At 45.7% G+C, this 15,793-nt stretch overlaps 2 protein-coding genes across 5 annotated transcripts; one reads left to right on the plus strand and one right to left on the minus strand.

Moving 5' to 3' along the window:
• Nucleotides 1–964: 964 nt before the first annotated feature.
• Nucleotides 965–10,853, minus strand: LOC144178774 (transmembrane and ubiquitin-like domain-containing protein 1). Of its 3 annotated transcripts, none has more exons than XM_077706883.1 (4): nucleotides 10,626–10,849; nucleotides 10,293–10,461; nucleotides 9,328–9,803; nucleotides 965–1,880 (listed from the first exon to the last, which is right to left on the minus strand). In XM_077706883.1, the coding sequence occupies exons 2-4, from the start codon at nucleotides 10,437–10,439 to the stop codon at nucleotides 1,448–1,450; spliced, it is 1,056 nt and encodes a 351-aa protein (XP_077563009.1). In that variant the 5' UTR covers nucleotides 10,440–10,461; nucleotides 10,626–10,849; the 3' UTR covers nucleotides 965–1,447. The 3 variants fall into 3 exon arrangements, with proteins under 3 accessions (XP_077563009.1, XP_077563008.1, XP_077563010.1); XM_077706882.1 differs by having other exon boundaries at nucleotides 10,622–10,849; XM_077706884.1 differs by lacking the exon at nucleotides 965–1,880 and adding an exon at nucleotides 3,380–3,953 and having other exon boundaries at nucleotides 10,622–10,853.
• Nucleotides 10,854–11,714: 861 nt separating this feature from the next.
• Nucleotides 11,715–15,320, plus strand: LOC144178775 (protein NCBP2AS2 homolog). Of its 2 annotated transcripts, XM_077706887.1 has the most exons (6): nucleotides 11,715–11,883; nucleotides 12,484–12,517; nucleotides 12,619–12,691; nucleotides 12,977–13,095; nucleotides 14,397–14,480; nucleotides 15,109–15,320. In XM_077706887.1, the coding sequence occupies exons 1-5, from the start codon at nucleotides 11,861–11,863 to the stop codon at nucleotides 14,433–14,435; spliced, it is 288 nt and encodes a 95-aa protein (XP_077563013.1). In that variant the 5' UTR covers nucleotides 11,715–11,860; the 3' UTR covers nucleotides 14,436–14,480; nucleotides 15,109–15,320. The 2 variants fall into 2 exon arrangements, with proteins under 2 accessions (XP_077563013.1, XP_077563011.1); XM_077706885.1 differs by lacking the exon at nucleotides 15,109–15,320 and having other exon boundaries at nucleotides 14,397–14,546.
• Nucleotides 15,321–15,793: the final 473 nt, after the last annotated feature.

Genomic DNA, 15,793 nt, shown 5'->3' on the forward strand with positions numbered 1-15,793 from the left:
CACATCGTTGTGTATGTTTAGCAAATATGTGCCGTGTTCCTGTGGGTTCGTAGCGATGTGCGGGCACTTCCACATCATGTGTGAGAGGGTAGCCCACCCTGAACAAAATTTACATTTTTGGTCATATAAGTCAGGATACGTTTGGTGCTACAGGACTGGGTTTGGAAACAAATTGGTCTGCAATAGTCGTAGTGCTACAGCCTGTTTTCTATCGAGGGACTGGTCGGGGCCGGGACATGATCGTCTGCCCTCTCTAGCCTTGCCGTCGAGCCAGCGTAATCTAACTGCGTAGATCAGTAATGACAATCAGTTACTTGTTGGCTCTTGCATTGTTCACCCCTCCCTTCAACTTTTCGGGGTGAAATATTAGCCATACTGCGAGTGCTGTGGATTTCTCATCCTGTAACTGAGCTTTTATTTTCTATGTATGCCACCTTCAGTGCCTATCCTCAACACCAATCTCACCAGTTGTGTATAGCACTTTTTTTTCCCCCTTTGATTCAAGTTTCTTGCAACCAGATTCTTTTTTAGGTTTTTCAAAGAGGAGAATAAAAATAGACTGAGAAATGTCCTCAACAGTAATTGTTAAAGCACGTCTGGCTTAATACAACGTGAATAATTTCAAAGCGTGCTGCTAATAATATGTTCAGTGTGCTGCAGTCATAGCCTATATATCCAGTTGGACTACACCTACAAATTGTATCTTTGCAGATAGCAGTATATTGACCACCTTGCTGTGAACAGTTTACACGAAGGAAAGTTTGACATCCACTAAATGCAGCCCTACGGCTACAAAGGAAAGCTATACAGCTTTCTCAGAAACTTCGCAATTGAAGAAAAATTTGTCCTGGTCCAGGATCTTATCCTGGACCTGGTCTTACTCCACCTTGGGGATTTCCCCTAAATCTGGTCTCTTAGCAGTTTATACATTTGAACACAGCCACGTGGGAAAGAAAGAGAACACTTCAATCATTTAGTGCATTTATGAACAATACGCAATTTTTGGGGGAGGGGAGGAGTGAGGTTTTGAAAAGGAGGTTGGCATAAAACACCACCTGGGAAGAAAAAAAAAGTTGTGCCAGAAAGCTTAGCTAACGTGCACTTCTAAGCCGCCTTCAAATCTACCCCTTCGGCCCAATTCCTTCACAGCAGTCTTTCCGCCGCACCTTTTACACAACAAAATCCCTGCATAGAATCGGAACAACTGCACTGTAAACCCAGTACGCCGTAATTTTCTCTAGGCACACCTTCAGACACACCAAGACCAGTCAACTAGTGCCAAAGGCCACAGTTCCAGCAACCATAAAACAGCGTCACTTGAAAGGCGGAGTGCCGTTTAAACCGTCTCTTGCGTTGCACTTCTCGCGTCACAAGCCAAACACAGTCACCAGCACGGGTGCACTAAGTGCTCAAGGGCCTCGCTCCAACATCCTTCACCATCCCGGGGCTATCTTCCTGAAGGTGGAGCAGTCCGTCGACCCCCCGGTGGTGCCTGATTGGTGGCAGCCGCCTGCAAGGGCGACTGAGGGTAGTGCTGGCCGTACAGTCCCACGCAGAAGAGCCCCGATATCCCCACAAGCACCATGGTGGTGGACGTGTTGAAGAGTTCCCGGTACTGGAAGTGCAGCACCCAGAGGAGGCCCAGCATTGCCGCAAACAGCGGCCACATGAGGGCGCCCAGGTTGAGGTCCCCCTCGCCGTTGGAGCTCGCCGGGGCGGCAGCGTTTTGCACGACCGGCGCCGTAGACACATGCACGTGCACGACACAGCCGTCACTGAGTCCGCACGAGGAAAGGCTCGCCGAGTCATCGCGGAGCTGGCCGCCGTTGTAGATGAGACGCACCAGCCTCTGGCCGGCCAGCTCAGGAGCAAAGTGGCGCCTGAAAAGGTTGTAGGAATCATTCAGCCAACATTCACGCAGGGTTCCTTGTGGCATGCGTAAAGGGCGGATTCATAGTTCAGTGCACCTTGTACATCAGCGGTTTTTGTGCGTAGGAATGAAATGTAAATGATTTATCAGAGTCACTACTCACACCTGAGGTTTTTTTTTTTTTCCCATGCAAGTTCACAGTCTGTAACACGGGTGAAATCAAGTGTGAACAGAGGCCACTGCGCTGAGAGAGAAAACGAGTGCAGGTTTAATGGAGAGGTGTGCACCATGTAACGTGTGCAAGAGTGCTCACACAGCAAAGGAGGGGAGGAGGAGGGAGGTTTGCAGTAACGTGCGCTAACAAAACGAAATGTGCAAAGGCACTACTACCCCAACTCTGCCAGTTTTGCAGGAAATTTGTGAAGCTTCCCTACATTCAGTTTGCAACTCGTTTGCACTAACATTGTTGCGCAGAAGAAGGAGTGGGAAAAGTAGGCATGCGACGGCCCAGTGTTAGGCCTAATGTCACGTTCCAAGGTTGACGTTGTCAACCTGTACCCACAGCTTGACGTATAAGTAGGATGCCGCTTGGAACATCGCAGCTCTCACCTTGAAGGTTATTTTAGAGCACTGCATAGGCCTGACCCAGGCCCGTGGCCAGGTCTGGCGATTGGTCGCCAAACTGGTGACTTTTGGAGACTCGTGGCAACGGAAATTTCAGTGTGGTGACCTGTCTACTTTCTGGCTCCCTTGAGCACTGGTGCATTTCTATATTTCTGGGCCCTTCTGATGATCGGAGACACTGTCACCTTTGATGACCAGATTCTTGGCCACTTCACGTGGTTTTCTCAGCCTCAAGTCGGTACGCTCAAATTTTCGGTGCCACGTTTCAATCCAAGAGTTATTTAAGTGCGTGCACTGAAATGTTTTACCTGTAGTGGTTGCTCAGCGGTGCTTTTTCTCCAGTATGTAAGTTCAATTCCCACACGACACCCACATTTTGATGTACATAGATGTGTGCATAGACATAGGTGTACAGCTCCAGGTTCTTACCTGCTACAGCATTCATTTTCATCGTATCTTTGGTATGCGATACCCCAAAATATAAAATGTTGATGCAATACATGAAATTCCATTAAAATTCAAATACAGTGACTAAACACATTTTTACTATAATGCATACACTAACATCAAGAAGCACGTGAAAATAAACTCGGAACATTTTTTTTAATGCCCTTTTCTACACTTCACATCAGAAATATTAACGGCCAGGCCCATGAATTTAAGCCAGAGCCCCACCCGAGCCTGGCCTGGGCGCGCCGACAAACGCTTCGAGCCTTGGCTTTCCAGTCAGCCCGGGCCCTTGCAGTGCTCTAGGTTACCTTGTTAACCCTAAGCATGAGATGTGATGCATACACAGAGCGTGGCACATACCAACAGTAGGGGATTGGCCGAAGCTCTGAAAAAAAAAAAAAAATCTGGGCCTGTACTTGAAGTCTGTTTTGTACTCTGAAGACAACCGAAGTTACTGGGGTGTTGGACTACACTTAGAAACAGGGATGTATGCCACTTTTTAATGGTGTTTGCCTGTTGGCAAAACTGAAGTGTATTCTTTTTAATGGCTGTTTAATGTCTCTCTTGCATTAAGGCACGTTTTGGCTCCCAGCAGAAGTGGCAACAGTTTGTTTGGTCTCAGCTGCACACATCCACACAAGTCTAACTGTGCAGACAGTTGCCTCACACTCGTCATCTTGCGGACTACTCTATCCTGTATCTCTTCGGTTGGCGACGCACACGTGTGCTTCTCCGCAGAGCAACGGGCTCGCCAGGCACTTTCGTCAATGGCACGGCCTCGTTGGCGAGAGATGTAAGGGAAAGCTGAGTGGCCACCATGGCACCAGAACGAACTTCGGTTGCCCGAGAGCGTCGATCAGTTGTTACAATTTGTGGTGAAGCCATGACAAGTGGTAGGTGCTCTGACATGAGTGGAACGTTGGAAGTGGAAGACCATGCACCCGTCGGAGCAGCAACGTAGACGCTGGAACATGTGTGACTGGATCGGCTGATGTGCTGCCCCAAGTTACTGCACATAATGTTTGCGAAATCGAACTCAATTAAGAGCGTTTGATTGACTTGACCAGTTTTTAACGTGCAGTTACAGAAATGTGAAATATCTTGCCACCGTTTGCCCCATCACTGACTTATACTTGCTGACAATGGTGAGTTAAGCAATTTTATGGATGTAGCAATACGTGCAGAGTAGCAGTGTGCACTCCCACACATACATAGCTGTTAACGCCATCTAACCCTATCTGGCTCTCTCGCGAAACTCCTCCCTGTCCCTGAAAAAATTAAAGCCATTCCACTCAATGTGACAGCTGCCGGAAGTGCAGCACCGTTATTCGCTCACTGCTGCCACCCAATGCATTTCAGATTTCCTGCCTTCATAGTGCTCGCACGCCCCTGCCTGAAAGTGTGCCAGTGGGAGTTTTGTTCTTTTTGTGCTTGCTTTAATTGTGTATACTGGAGCTGTTTTGCGTCATTTCAAACACGCCATTTTTCGCTTGCGCAGCTGGAGCCTTTCTGCAGCTTTTCAAACGCGCCATTTTTTCTTGCGCGGCCACTTTTTTCATTTAAAAAACCAAACCAACGAGCGTTCGTAACTAAATGAACGCGGGGGCTGCAGGTTATATACACAGACTTTGCCTGAAGTGTACCTGCAGTTTTCTTTGCGCTAAACAACGGGGAGATGTATGACAAGCGCCAGCGGTTCACGAGGTTCGAACGGTTATGACTATTTAAACCATGTGGTTTTCGAAGCCTCAGTGTGACCCCCTGACGACGGTACATCAGGCTTTACTTGGGTCCGTTATTTCGCTGCGCCGCCTGATTCCGGAAGTCGCATCGACCGTTAGCAAGCTATGACAACAAGGCGAGCCCATAAAATGCTCTGCACTTAAAGTTTAAAAAGGCTAAACTGTGGTCCTTGGGTGGTCTAGGGTGGAATCGCCCAGAACCTTGGGTGACAGTGTTGTTCTAAACCGTGCAGAACAAGTCTCACGGCTTAGGTCTCCCGAGAATTGTGCGGGTTAGCTGCCTATACGAAATTACCATGCAGATGACCTATTCGAAGAAAACCTGGCCTGTTGTTGATCATGACGTCATGTGAACAATTCCCAGATAGCCTGAATTGATCCACACCACTCCACTACGGCAGGCTTGCAACACCCAGTGCAGATTCAGCACATTACTTTTTTACGAAGCACACAATCTGCCACTTGGTGAAACTGACCAATGCACGGTTGTGGACCTACATGAAATATTTTGTTATTTTCGAGTGTAACAGTGCCCAAGGGCAAATGCACTTGTGTGGAACTTTTTTTTTTAACCACTCTGGGATTGTCCTCTTGAGCAGTGCGACGTTAGGAGTTGATACTACAGTCGAACATGGATATATCGAACTCCAAGGGGATCGCAAAAGAATTCGATATATCGATAATTCGATATATAAAATACGCCTATCTGAAGATTATGTGACAACTCCGCACATCACTGAGAGTTTTCTGAAGTCGTGGAAAACGGTAGTTTACTGTTTTGACCCTAAAAGCACGAAAAATCCGAACCGCAGCATGATGACCACCGCACTTTATTTATCATTGAAATGTCTTTGAGCTTCGCTTGTTTTTTTCTCCTGCGTCGTAAAGTTTACCGAATTGTCTTCAAAATTACAAACACGCACAAATGAGAAAATCAACGCTGTACACTGTGCCACAACACAGGCGAATAACGCTGACGTAACCTCGGCCGCAGTAGGCGGCTGGGAACGTTGTCAGGCGCTGAGTGCCGTTATCTTCAGCATCCGAACCGAACACCTCCCCCATCTGGAGGCGTGCAACGAAGTCGCTTTGCGCCCTACACGCTCCGGAATAGCCAGGGCGGGTTGTGCTGCATTCGCCTTTACGTCAACGTTGATGCATGCATCGCCCTCAAAACTACTGCGAGGAATTCCGAACACCTTTTCAACCAACATCTTTTCAGCAGCCTGCACCCGACGAATTCCCGCCTTCATTCGTCCGAAATGAATGCCTTGGACAAAACAAACATACAACGCCGCATTGGTCCCCCTGCATGAGCCACCAAACAGCTCAATCACAGAAAAAGAGTGCCTCCGGTCAATTTCTTTTGCTCCTTTATGTCCTTTCGCCCCAACCACTATCCGCGTTCTAGCTATCATGGAGCTGCCCCTCGTGCTAGCGTGAAAACAGCTGTTGAAGGCCATCGAAGCGACATAATGCCGCGGACGCCGCCTCTGTCTCACCAAGCTAGGCAGCTCCTGCGATGAGTCAACATTATCATCAACTCCACCCCATAAGAGGAAGCAAACTTTCAGGGGCACCCTCGGCGCGGAATTCGATATATCGAATTTGCCCGTGATCAGGAGTTCGATACACGCGCACAACAGCCCTATACTTTTGCATGGGATTTTCAAGGGGATGTTTGCACTGTTCGATATAGACAATAATTCGATATATCCGTGTTCAACTGTATAACCTTTAAATGGGACGGATGCGTTTTGACGAGGTAGTCGTGAAAAGGGGTGAAGTGCCAAACTCTACAACTGCATTCTTGGTTGTGCCCTAAACAGCAATTTAATCTGTTACAATGATTGTTTTTGCTGGTTTGGTACTGCTTTCGGGCAATTCAAAATGAATAATGAATATTCACTGATTGAGTTGTACACAATGAATTTTCGCCCAATTAATGTAAACCCACTAATGGCGTTTTTTTTTTTTTTTTTTCAAAAAGGGTGTAAAATAATTAGGTGGTCCTGTTCAAATATGGAAAAAAGGACACTAAGACTTTTTGTTGACTATTGGGGTGTCACTTGTCTGAAGTTCTGATAGCACCTAGTTTTTCAACTAAGAAAAGACAATGAATGGGTAATTCTGACAAACAAGAAATCCCCCCCCCCCCTCCCCCAAAGAAAAATAAAAAGACGTGCAGAAATGGGAAAGACGGCGAGGTAACTAGATGCACATTGTAGCTTCAAAGCAGCGATGGTCTGGCACGGCCTCAAAAGTTACCGTTGCAACACTTTGCTTTGCCATCTGCAAAATTGCTTACGTACAGTTCCTTAGTGTTGCCCAAGACGGTAGACTATCGTGTCCACTAATAGTGTCGCCTTAGACAGTAAACTGGTTGAGTCCATTGACTAGCAGTGGACACAACTGTATGATGCTTAATTCCTGCATGGACACTGGCAATTTCGGGGACCCAGTGAGGTGGGGAGGAGAGGGAATTGCCCATCATCCATGCTTAAATTAACTGCACTCTGCCCCGACTTTGAGTCGCATGCTTTGTCAGTTAGCTTTTCTTCGGTTTTGCAGCAAGAACTCTTTGAAGAATTATTACACAGGAAAAACTCCGGACAGCAATACAGGTTCCTCAAAAAGCGACAAATGAGACGAGAAGGTCCTTCTTAATGAAAACTTCTGTTGCTTCATTTGGGGCTCTTTGCAGTGGTTAGTCATGCAGCAAATGTGGCTAGGAGATACTGATGCTGGAGGAGTGAGAGCAAGGGCTTGAATCAGCAGCAAGGCTTCCATTCTATGTTGGCATCGCTGACCGGAAGCAGTCTTTTGTTCCAATAGTTACCGTCTCCCTTAATCATCAAATCATCTTCCAGCAAGCACTTCTCATTTTAGGTCACTCTGCGATTACCAATGTCAACCTTATCACATAGGAGTGAACATGACTAGACGCATATCGGCAATATTGCATCTGAAAAGGATCTGCAAAAACTACACCTTGGCTATTCAAGGTATGCTTTGTGCGATCACCTCTGTGCTTGTCACGTGCAGTTGTAGGAGATGTGCATCATTGTGTAGGATGCGGCCCAGAGCATGCTACAAAAAGCAGGTGACCTCTTTTTATGGTGTTGCACAGAATAGTAGCTTCACACACCTCGGTGGACTACATCACCTTCTCAAAGAGACACGGGACTGCAGAAAGAGGTATGGCGCCTCCTTATTGACTTTCTTCGGGACACTGAACACCAGGACACATGAAGTAGCCCCAGTTTTTTCACCACTACAGCTGTTGCTCAGGTAAAGAAATTTATGGCTAATTTTGCGAGGCCTGAACCTGTGTGATGTAGCTACAACAGTGTGGTTTGAGGCACAATGTTACTCAATTTGCCTGAGAGGACTACAGCTCCATTCAGGGCATAAGAAATCCCAAGTTTGCAGTAAAATACACATGCAGAAGAAAGAATTAACCATCCGTGGCTCTCTAAGAATGCATGAGCACCTTGTCTCTGTCCATTGTGAACTTGGGGCTCAACACGAGTGCAAGCCTTACTCTGGCCTCAGTAGTCTGCAACGTGACTTTTCTTGCACGTCCCTCGTGCGATGTAGCAACTGTGCTTAGCACTCCTACCATCTTAGTGATCATGTTTGTTTGGTTTGGCAGTGACACTGTTACTCAGCCCACCAGTATCAGCTTTTTGTAGCCATCCCTTTCATTCCGTCCCCTTTGCCACCTGCAATGAATGCAGAGTTTAAGCGCGTACAAGGGGTAGCAGGATTCATAGGACCTGTTGAGGCAGTTGTAGCTGGTGCCCTCTAGTTCTTGTCTCCATGGAAACGTGGCCAGCATTCTGAAGGCTCTCCGCATGTTATCTCCACCCGGTCGTTTTATGCTCCTCCATGGCTGCCCATGATTACAGAGCGATGCGAAACTGAACAGAGCGTCATGAAAAACACTGGGTGCTAGGTATTGTTGTAGTCCCATGGGAAATACTGGCATAGCAATCCCAGGTTTAACCAGTGAATTAATTCATGCCAACTTGTAGAAGACGACTGCAGAGTGAGTACATGACACCTATCTGCAGCTTCATCTGCGTGGAATGCAGTTCTGTGCCAACATTTCGCATTGAGCATTTGTCCAAAAGCTATGCACATTGACCAGGTGAAAGAATAACCACTTAGACAACGCATTCCAGCATGTTTCCAACTTCTGCATACCTAGCATCCCTCTCAACATTTGGAAACTGCCCAGGCATAAAGCAGCAGATATTGTGCAGGTAGCCTGAGACTAGCAGAGAGAATGATTGCATTTGTAAATGGCAGTTGTATCAATAAAAGCACGTACAATACAAACAATTCTGAAAGACATAATGGCAATTTCCTCGCTGAGCATGCAACATATACTGAACCAGCAAGGCAGATGGTCGATAACAATGGCAAGCTTTTCTTCTAAGTTACCGTGAAATGTACGCCAAAATAAGCAAACAAACAAAACAGCCCAAAGAAAAAGGTGAACAGAGAAGCATCCCACATGTTATACAGCAATTGGTAACAATAAATTGAGGACAAGCGCAGAGCAAAACAAGCCACTGACATGCACAACGCATAACCTAGCAGCGGCATGTATACAGAAGGCAAACAATTTGTTACCTTTTGAATGAGCCCACGGTTTCATCTGGCCTGCCTCTGACACATCGTTCAGTGTCGTTCAAGTACTTTAGCCGGATGGAGAAACCTGCTTCCTCTTCCTCGTCACCTAACGGATCAACAGCAGCGGCACCATCGGCGTCCGGAGGCGAGCCTTCGCGTTCTTGCTCCCTTTGTGCTTCTTCACTGCCCAGGACCTCCACACCTGCACGTCTCTGCATGAACTCCAGGCGCCTCTGGCGAATGACATCCGGATCAACCTCCTCCTGGGAAGCCTCAGTGTCGTCTTGGGTGCATTCTTGCTGTGACGGAGGTTCTCCATTTTCAGCAGCTGAGTTGGCCTCATCTGCGGCTGGTTCACCTGCATGACTGTCATTTTGCAGCTGCGTCTGTGGGGCCTGAACACGGTCTTCAACGGCTGTGTCTCCCGCTGCATGGTCGCTTCCAGTTGCGGCAGGGCTGACATCTCGCCTGGCACGCTGTAGGTGCAAGGAAAAGTCACCGTAAGAACGAGCAAGACAAGATGCACTGTCTTTCAGGGCATTAAGCCCACATGAAACCTAACATCACCGCCACTTCTATAAAGTCGGCCAGAATGCGAAACGTGACAACGGAACCGTTCGTGGCGGGTATCGTGACACTGGGAAGAAAAACAGTTCTACAGAGGTACTTGATTGCGAATGACCTGCTCAATTAAAGTGACTACAACTGACTATAAAGTAATACGTTCTTTCTCACTCTCTGTAGCCTACTCCAACCGCCTGTAAGCTCCGCTATTATGTGCACCAGTCTGACCAGCTTTCCCAGTAGTGCGCTGTAGACCTCAAAGTATAAATCAAGCAAAGTTGGCACAGGAAAGAGGGGGAGATCGTTTTTAATAATTTACACACGCACAGTTATAAAAAGCCGCGTAGGAGAGCGGGAAATGCTGCAATGGTTTACTAGAGGATAGCACCAGCAAAACTCGCCTGCGACTGCGAGTTCCTTCTCCGCTGAACATTCGGCTGGATGTAGAAAGCCGCGAAGACCACGGCGATCAGCGTCACGGAGAGGGACCCGAACAGAAGCACTTCATCGCCGATCCCTTCGATCAACGTGGCCTCTGCTTCGGACATTCTCGCAGCAGCTGACAGCCAGCTGTTGGAGACAAAATTGGCACGTTTAGACTGTATCCTTTGAACAAGTCAAGGATCGAGCGCACTTGCAGGCGTGCGATTAACGACCCACTGACAAGTGAATATCGGAGGGACGTGGCAATCTATCCGACTACAGAACCGAATGACGAATGTTTACTCACGCACTTGTTTGTCTAAACTAACAGCGTATGTCCGTGCAGCATTTTCGCGAATATGGGCATAAATTTTGCGTTGACAAGCCGTCAACGAATACGCGGCTGTCACGATGCTTGCTTCCTAACCTCGCTGGCGTGAAATCTAATCGGCCCGACAGCACCGAAGGAAACGAAAACGACGAAAATGTGGAAGGGGCGCGAACAGCGAGCGTCGGGGTTGAGAGTGTCAAAAACGACGCCAGCGCCTCCTCCGACGACGCGCACGCTCTGCTTTTTCCATAGTACTCTTCTCTTTTTAGAAGCGAAACCGTAACGGTACTACAATACTCAGCAATGATTCAGCTATGGTAGATATAAACGTTGGCATTAATCGTCGCATGGAGGAATGAATCGTCGTATGAAACTATATGCATCAGTTGTTCCTTATCTCGACTTCGTAAATTTTCTTTGAGATAAGAAGCGCTGTAGGATTGGGCGGAAAGTTTGGTATTTGTTCCCTAGTACCAGAAGCGCACAAACAGAAAAGCTTCCGGTTTTTTTCATCCATGACGTTTACCCCATTTACCCCTCCCAGTTTTCCCCAACGTGCAAATTCCTCCAATTCCGCCCATCTTTCTCTTCCTCTCCCAACCCCATTCCCAAAAGCAGAGAGAGGGAGGGCCAGCTGGCCAGCTCCCTCCTGGAGCTCCTGGAGGATAGATCCTCAGCTGATCTGCCGGGCGCAGCTGGCTACACGTGCCCGGGAGCCCGGGACATCCTCTACGGGCTCCACGGAACACGTCCCCTACGCGACTGAACGGCTCCATCATCTTTCGTTTTGCTCTGAATATGCGTTCGTTCCTCCCTCCTCCTTTCCATTGAGAAATTTACGTATGTGTTTTCAGCAATCACAAATTGGCTGCAGGTAGATGACAGAAATGTGTCGCAAAACGAGATGTCGGTTCTGTGCATGTCACAGCAGTGCCTCTGCTCTGGTGCCTCTGCGCTGATCAGATGCACACTCTGTGTAACATACGTCCATAGTGCTTCTCTATCATACGTCTAGCGCCATGGAGTAACCAACTAACCATAGAGAAAGAATTTTTTTATTTCTCTATGGAGTAACTACGTCACGACTTGGGAAAGATGGCTGCGCGCATGGTGAAACTGAAAGCAAGTACTACGCAATGAATTCATGAAACAGTGTAACTCCTGCATGTAATTCAAGCGTGAAGAACTCATTTTCTGCGCCACGTACTGAGCAGCATGGTCTTCCGTGTGCTCCTACGGTAAGAACTTTTTCCTAACTCTGTGGGGCGTCTCATTGCTGCGTAGTACATTCGCGGTTGCATATCACAAGTGAATTTGATACCGAATAGGCTGTCCTCCGTACGTGTTACACGCCGTTCGTACAGCTTCTTGTTCACATTTGAGAATAAAGCAACTGTACATAATAAATAAAATAAAGCAAACAGCTGGCATAAATGGAAGTAAACAAAGTAAGTGATTTGTGTCGTGTCTCTGAGCCTGATGTTTCCGTCGTATTTTTGCACTTCTTTTAGAAGCATGCTCGCCCAAACTACCACTTTTGCAACGTCATAAGGATGTCTTTCGAAAGTAGTCGAGGTCGCTTAAGCGCAAAAAGTTGCAAGCAAAATCACTGGCAGCGTTTAGCGTTTTGGCTGGCTATATATATATATATATATATATATATATATTACACAAGTTCTGGGTTCCAGAAGAAAATGTCCTTTTCAGGCATTTAGTTTACAGGCACAAAGTCGCTTAAAATTAGTGGTCATTTTTAAGTACAGAAAAATTGCAATTGTTGTGCATTGCTTGCATGCTTGTGCGGTTTTTTTTTTTTAAGTTGCCTTTTTCTTTTTCAGGTATTTACTTCACAATGAGCAGCTCATTCAAAGGGTACGGACAAGTTTATTTGCTCGGTAAACTGTCCTCAAGATCATCGCAAACAATAACTGTGATTCATATCATTTCTTTCCAACTTTTTTCTTAACTGACAGCTGGCAGATTCATATCCATTCAGGCGTGCAGCGCAAATCACTGCTCATATAATGCTGCGAGGAAAGTCTTTAGGTAAGGTGCTTTGTGCTGTTCGTTGACTAGAAGTGGTTAAGCACTGTTCACAACTTATAACGAAGTATGTTGCAGGCTACTAATGTTGCCATGAGTGCCTAGAAACTCATTCACACCCAGTAATACAAGCGCAGAATTGACTAATGGGGCGAACGTGGGTTTATTGCCGATCTCTTGCTTGCCTTAACCAATAATAGTGTATTATGCCTTCTTTTGCTTGTAATTTTAGTTAGTGCTCATCTGTGTTAATGTTCATATTTTTCATTTGCTTGCCATTTCTCACAGGGCAAGAAAGTATTGAACTCATGTCAACATCTAATCTGCTGAGAAAACTCGTTGAAAGGGTAGGCCAAACATCTCAGCAAGTCAAAGATGTTTCATCAGACAAAGTTAAAAAGTTGGAGGTAAGATTTTTGTTCTGTAAATTATTAACGCTTGCCCTGCAAAACATCACTTTTTTTGTTTTCTTAGTACACATTTCCACTCTGAACATTTAAAGTAACTGAAATTGCCTCTTAGTTCACCTCTGCGGTGTTTAAAATACAGCTCTGAAATCAGCACTGCACAATGTTGCCCAGTGGTATGGTGTATTTTGAACGAGGTTTGTGTGACTCCCGACTCAAATTTTGAGCAACTGATACCCTTGTTTGCGATCTACTCGTGTCCCAGACACATTCGAAGTGAATGCCATTTAACTCAATCGACAGACTTCGGATGACGTTCAGAATCAGCTTTGCTGCACCACAACATCAATGGCAGTTGAAAGTTATGTGTCACTCTCTTATGTTATTGTGGCACGTACCACCACCGTAAAGTTCCTTTTTCATAGCGTAGGACAACATTTAACATCATAAAAAATGGCTTCAAATTAAAGGATCACCACCTGTATTTAAAATTAGTTAAAGTGTAATTTGGTAGTTTGTTCCTTTACAAAGTGTGAATCGCTCTCAAAATATTTGCTTTCTACATTGCTGAGATGGAGAATATGATGTAAATAAAACTTGCAACAGTTTCAGAAAAAAAATCAGGGAAAATCAGGAAAAATCAATTGCGTGACACACTAAACAAAATTGTTTGTGTTAACTCAGTATCCTGTTTTTAGCACTAATTGTCCGAAAGTTGCATGAAGGCACTGCGACAAGGGCGCAAGCATTTGCATCTTGAAGGCTATTGCGAACCTCGAATGTTGTTTGCAACGATCTTTTCCTCGTGTGAGCTCGGAGCATGTTTGAAGTGAATACCATTGAAAAACCTAGTGGAGTATTGTAGCATTTGCATATTTGAGCTCAACGACATTCAGTTCGAAAACATTTGAGATGCCAGTGGTGCACGGGTCTCACTTGCCTAAAATGCCTCCTACGTCGCCTCATCCGTTATTTGAGAAGCCGGAGTAGATTTTGTGTTCCTCTTTATTTCTAAATATTTTTAAAAAATTAATGAGCACTTGCAAATGAATAAGAACAAAGCATGTGGATGCGAAATTGCTAAATGAAGAATACTAGAAAGAAAAAATACGTACAAGAGGCATCCGTACTTCGACATGGGGTTCATTAAGCGCCTTACAGCAAGCAGGTTGTACCGAAGTAGCGCGGAGTGCGAAATGCCAAGGAGACGAGAGCTTACTTGCAAAACTTTATTGTGCTATCTGGCCAAACTGCCGCTTTGATGCCTGTTCGGATACTTTTATGTCTTATTTTCTTTTCAGGAAGCCATAAAAGATATGAAGAGGAAACAAGGGTTATAGCTGGATGTAGGCTGATACAACATAAGGAACATGTGCTTACCTTAGGTAATAAACTCTGGCCTTTTTAATGTAACAATAAAGGCAAACAAAGTTTTTGTTTTAGCACCAAGATTGGACCTTTTGTAGTTTGCATGGCGTTTGTTCAATGATGAAAGGTGTTTGCTGTACCTAAAAAATTGGTAAATAAGAAAGTTGTCCTTGTTCTTTTTTTTTACCCCCTCAAAATGTGCTAACGTAACGTATGCCCTCACAAATTGCAACTGTGGCAGCACTATTTTCTAGCTGCAAAGCGAAAGCCTCTTACCGAAATTTTGCAGGTAAATTTCCTGCAACTTCCCAACCGCACGTGAGATCTAGATATTTTGAGGCCAATAAAAGCTTTACAAATTTGCCCCCAAAGTTTGTGGCATCGCAGACAGCCAAGAGCGTATGCCACAGTTAATACTTGTTGCCTAGCACACTTAATTTGCAAACTAGGCAGTCATTATATCAACAGAAATACACCTACTTCTGAGCCTGCTTTTTACCCATGCTTTTTGTTTATTTATTTCTGAAAAAGTGTTGGCCATAACCCATGTGTCCCATAAAAATTCATATGTAAGAATACACTTTTTTTTTTTTAATTCAGCTTTACCATCCCTTCATCGAGTTGACTGCCGTCCTCTGCTTCTAGTTTCAGTGGCTACGGCGTTGTGCTGCTGAGCCCAAGTGCGCAGGTTCGATCCCGGCCGTGGTGGCTGTTTTTTTGATGGAGGCGAAAAGGGAAAATGCCCATGCGTCGAGATTTGGGTGCATGTTAAAGATCCCAGGGGATAAAAATTAGTCCAGAGCCCTTCACTGCGACGCACATCATAGCCCAGGTTAACCCCCCAGGTTCGGCACGTTAATCCCCACAATAAATCAATCAATCCATCTACTTCTAGTCTCATTCCTTATTAGCCACCCTAGCTGTTACCAAATTGTCAGTACTTTAAATGTCCTGCTGAAGTCGACTTCTTCCTTCTAACTTACAAATATGTAGCGCAGAAGACGAGAGACACAGACAAGTAGACACACACGGCACTTATTTGTAAGTTATGAACCAACAAGCCCAAATTTCCACGCTTCTTCCTTCTAGTTTGAGGTATGTTGTCTTGCACCAGAGTTTGTTTTCCATATGGGATGCTGATTTCCTATCTCAAAGTGTTACTTCTGTAAACATTCTTTCATTTGCCTGTGGGGCTGACCTAAGTTTTTCTTCAATAAGGTGCCAACTTTTTGCCCCATAGGTCATCGCTGCTAGTACAAACTAATTGCATACATTTCTTTTGTAGAACGGAGGGGCCTACTTGTGATTATTTTGGCATGCTTACTGAATG

This window comes from Haemaphysalis longicornis, unplaced genomic scaffold (genome assembly GCF_048455015.1).
Source record: "Haemaphysalis longicornis isolate Haplotype H1 unplaced genomic scaffold, Haemaphysalis longicornis Haplotype H1 scaffold_4, whole genome shotgun sequence".
In the NCBI taxonomy this organism is placed as follows: domain Eukaryota; kingdom Metazoa; phylum Arthropoda; class Arachnida; order Ixodida; family Ixodidae; genus Haemaphysalis; species Haemaphysalis longicornis.

Coding starts and splice junctions, on each gene's coding strand:
- LOC144178774 (XM_077706883.1), bottom strand. CDS start 10,439: ATGTCCGAAGCAGAGGCCACGTTGATCGAAGGGATCGGCGATGAAGTG. Junction 9,804..10,292: donor GAAGGAACTCGCAGTCGCAG/GCGAGTTTTGCT, acceptor TTGCACCTACAG/CGTGCCAGGCGAGATGTCAG. Junction 1,881..9,327: donor ACCGTGGGCTCATTCAAAAG/GTAACAAATTGT, acceptor CAACCTTTTCAG/GCGCCACTTTGCTCCTGAGC.
- LOC144178775 (XM_077706887.1), top strand. CDS start 11,861: ATGGTCTTCCGTGTGCTCCTACG. Junction 11,884..12,483: donor GTCTTCCGTGTGCTCCTACG/GTAAGAACTTTT, acceptor TTTCTTTTTCAG/GTATTTACTTCACAATGAGC. Junction 12,692..12,976: donor GCTGCGAGGAAAGTCTTTAG/GTAAGGTGCTTT, acceptor CATTTCTCACAG/GGCAAGAAAGTATTGAACTC.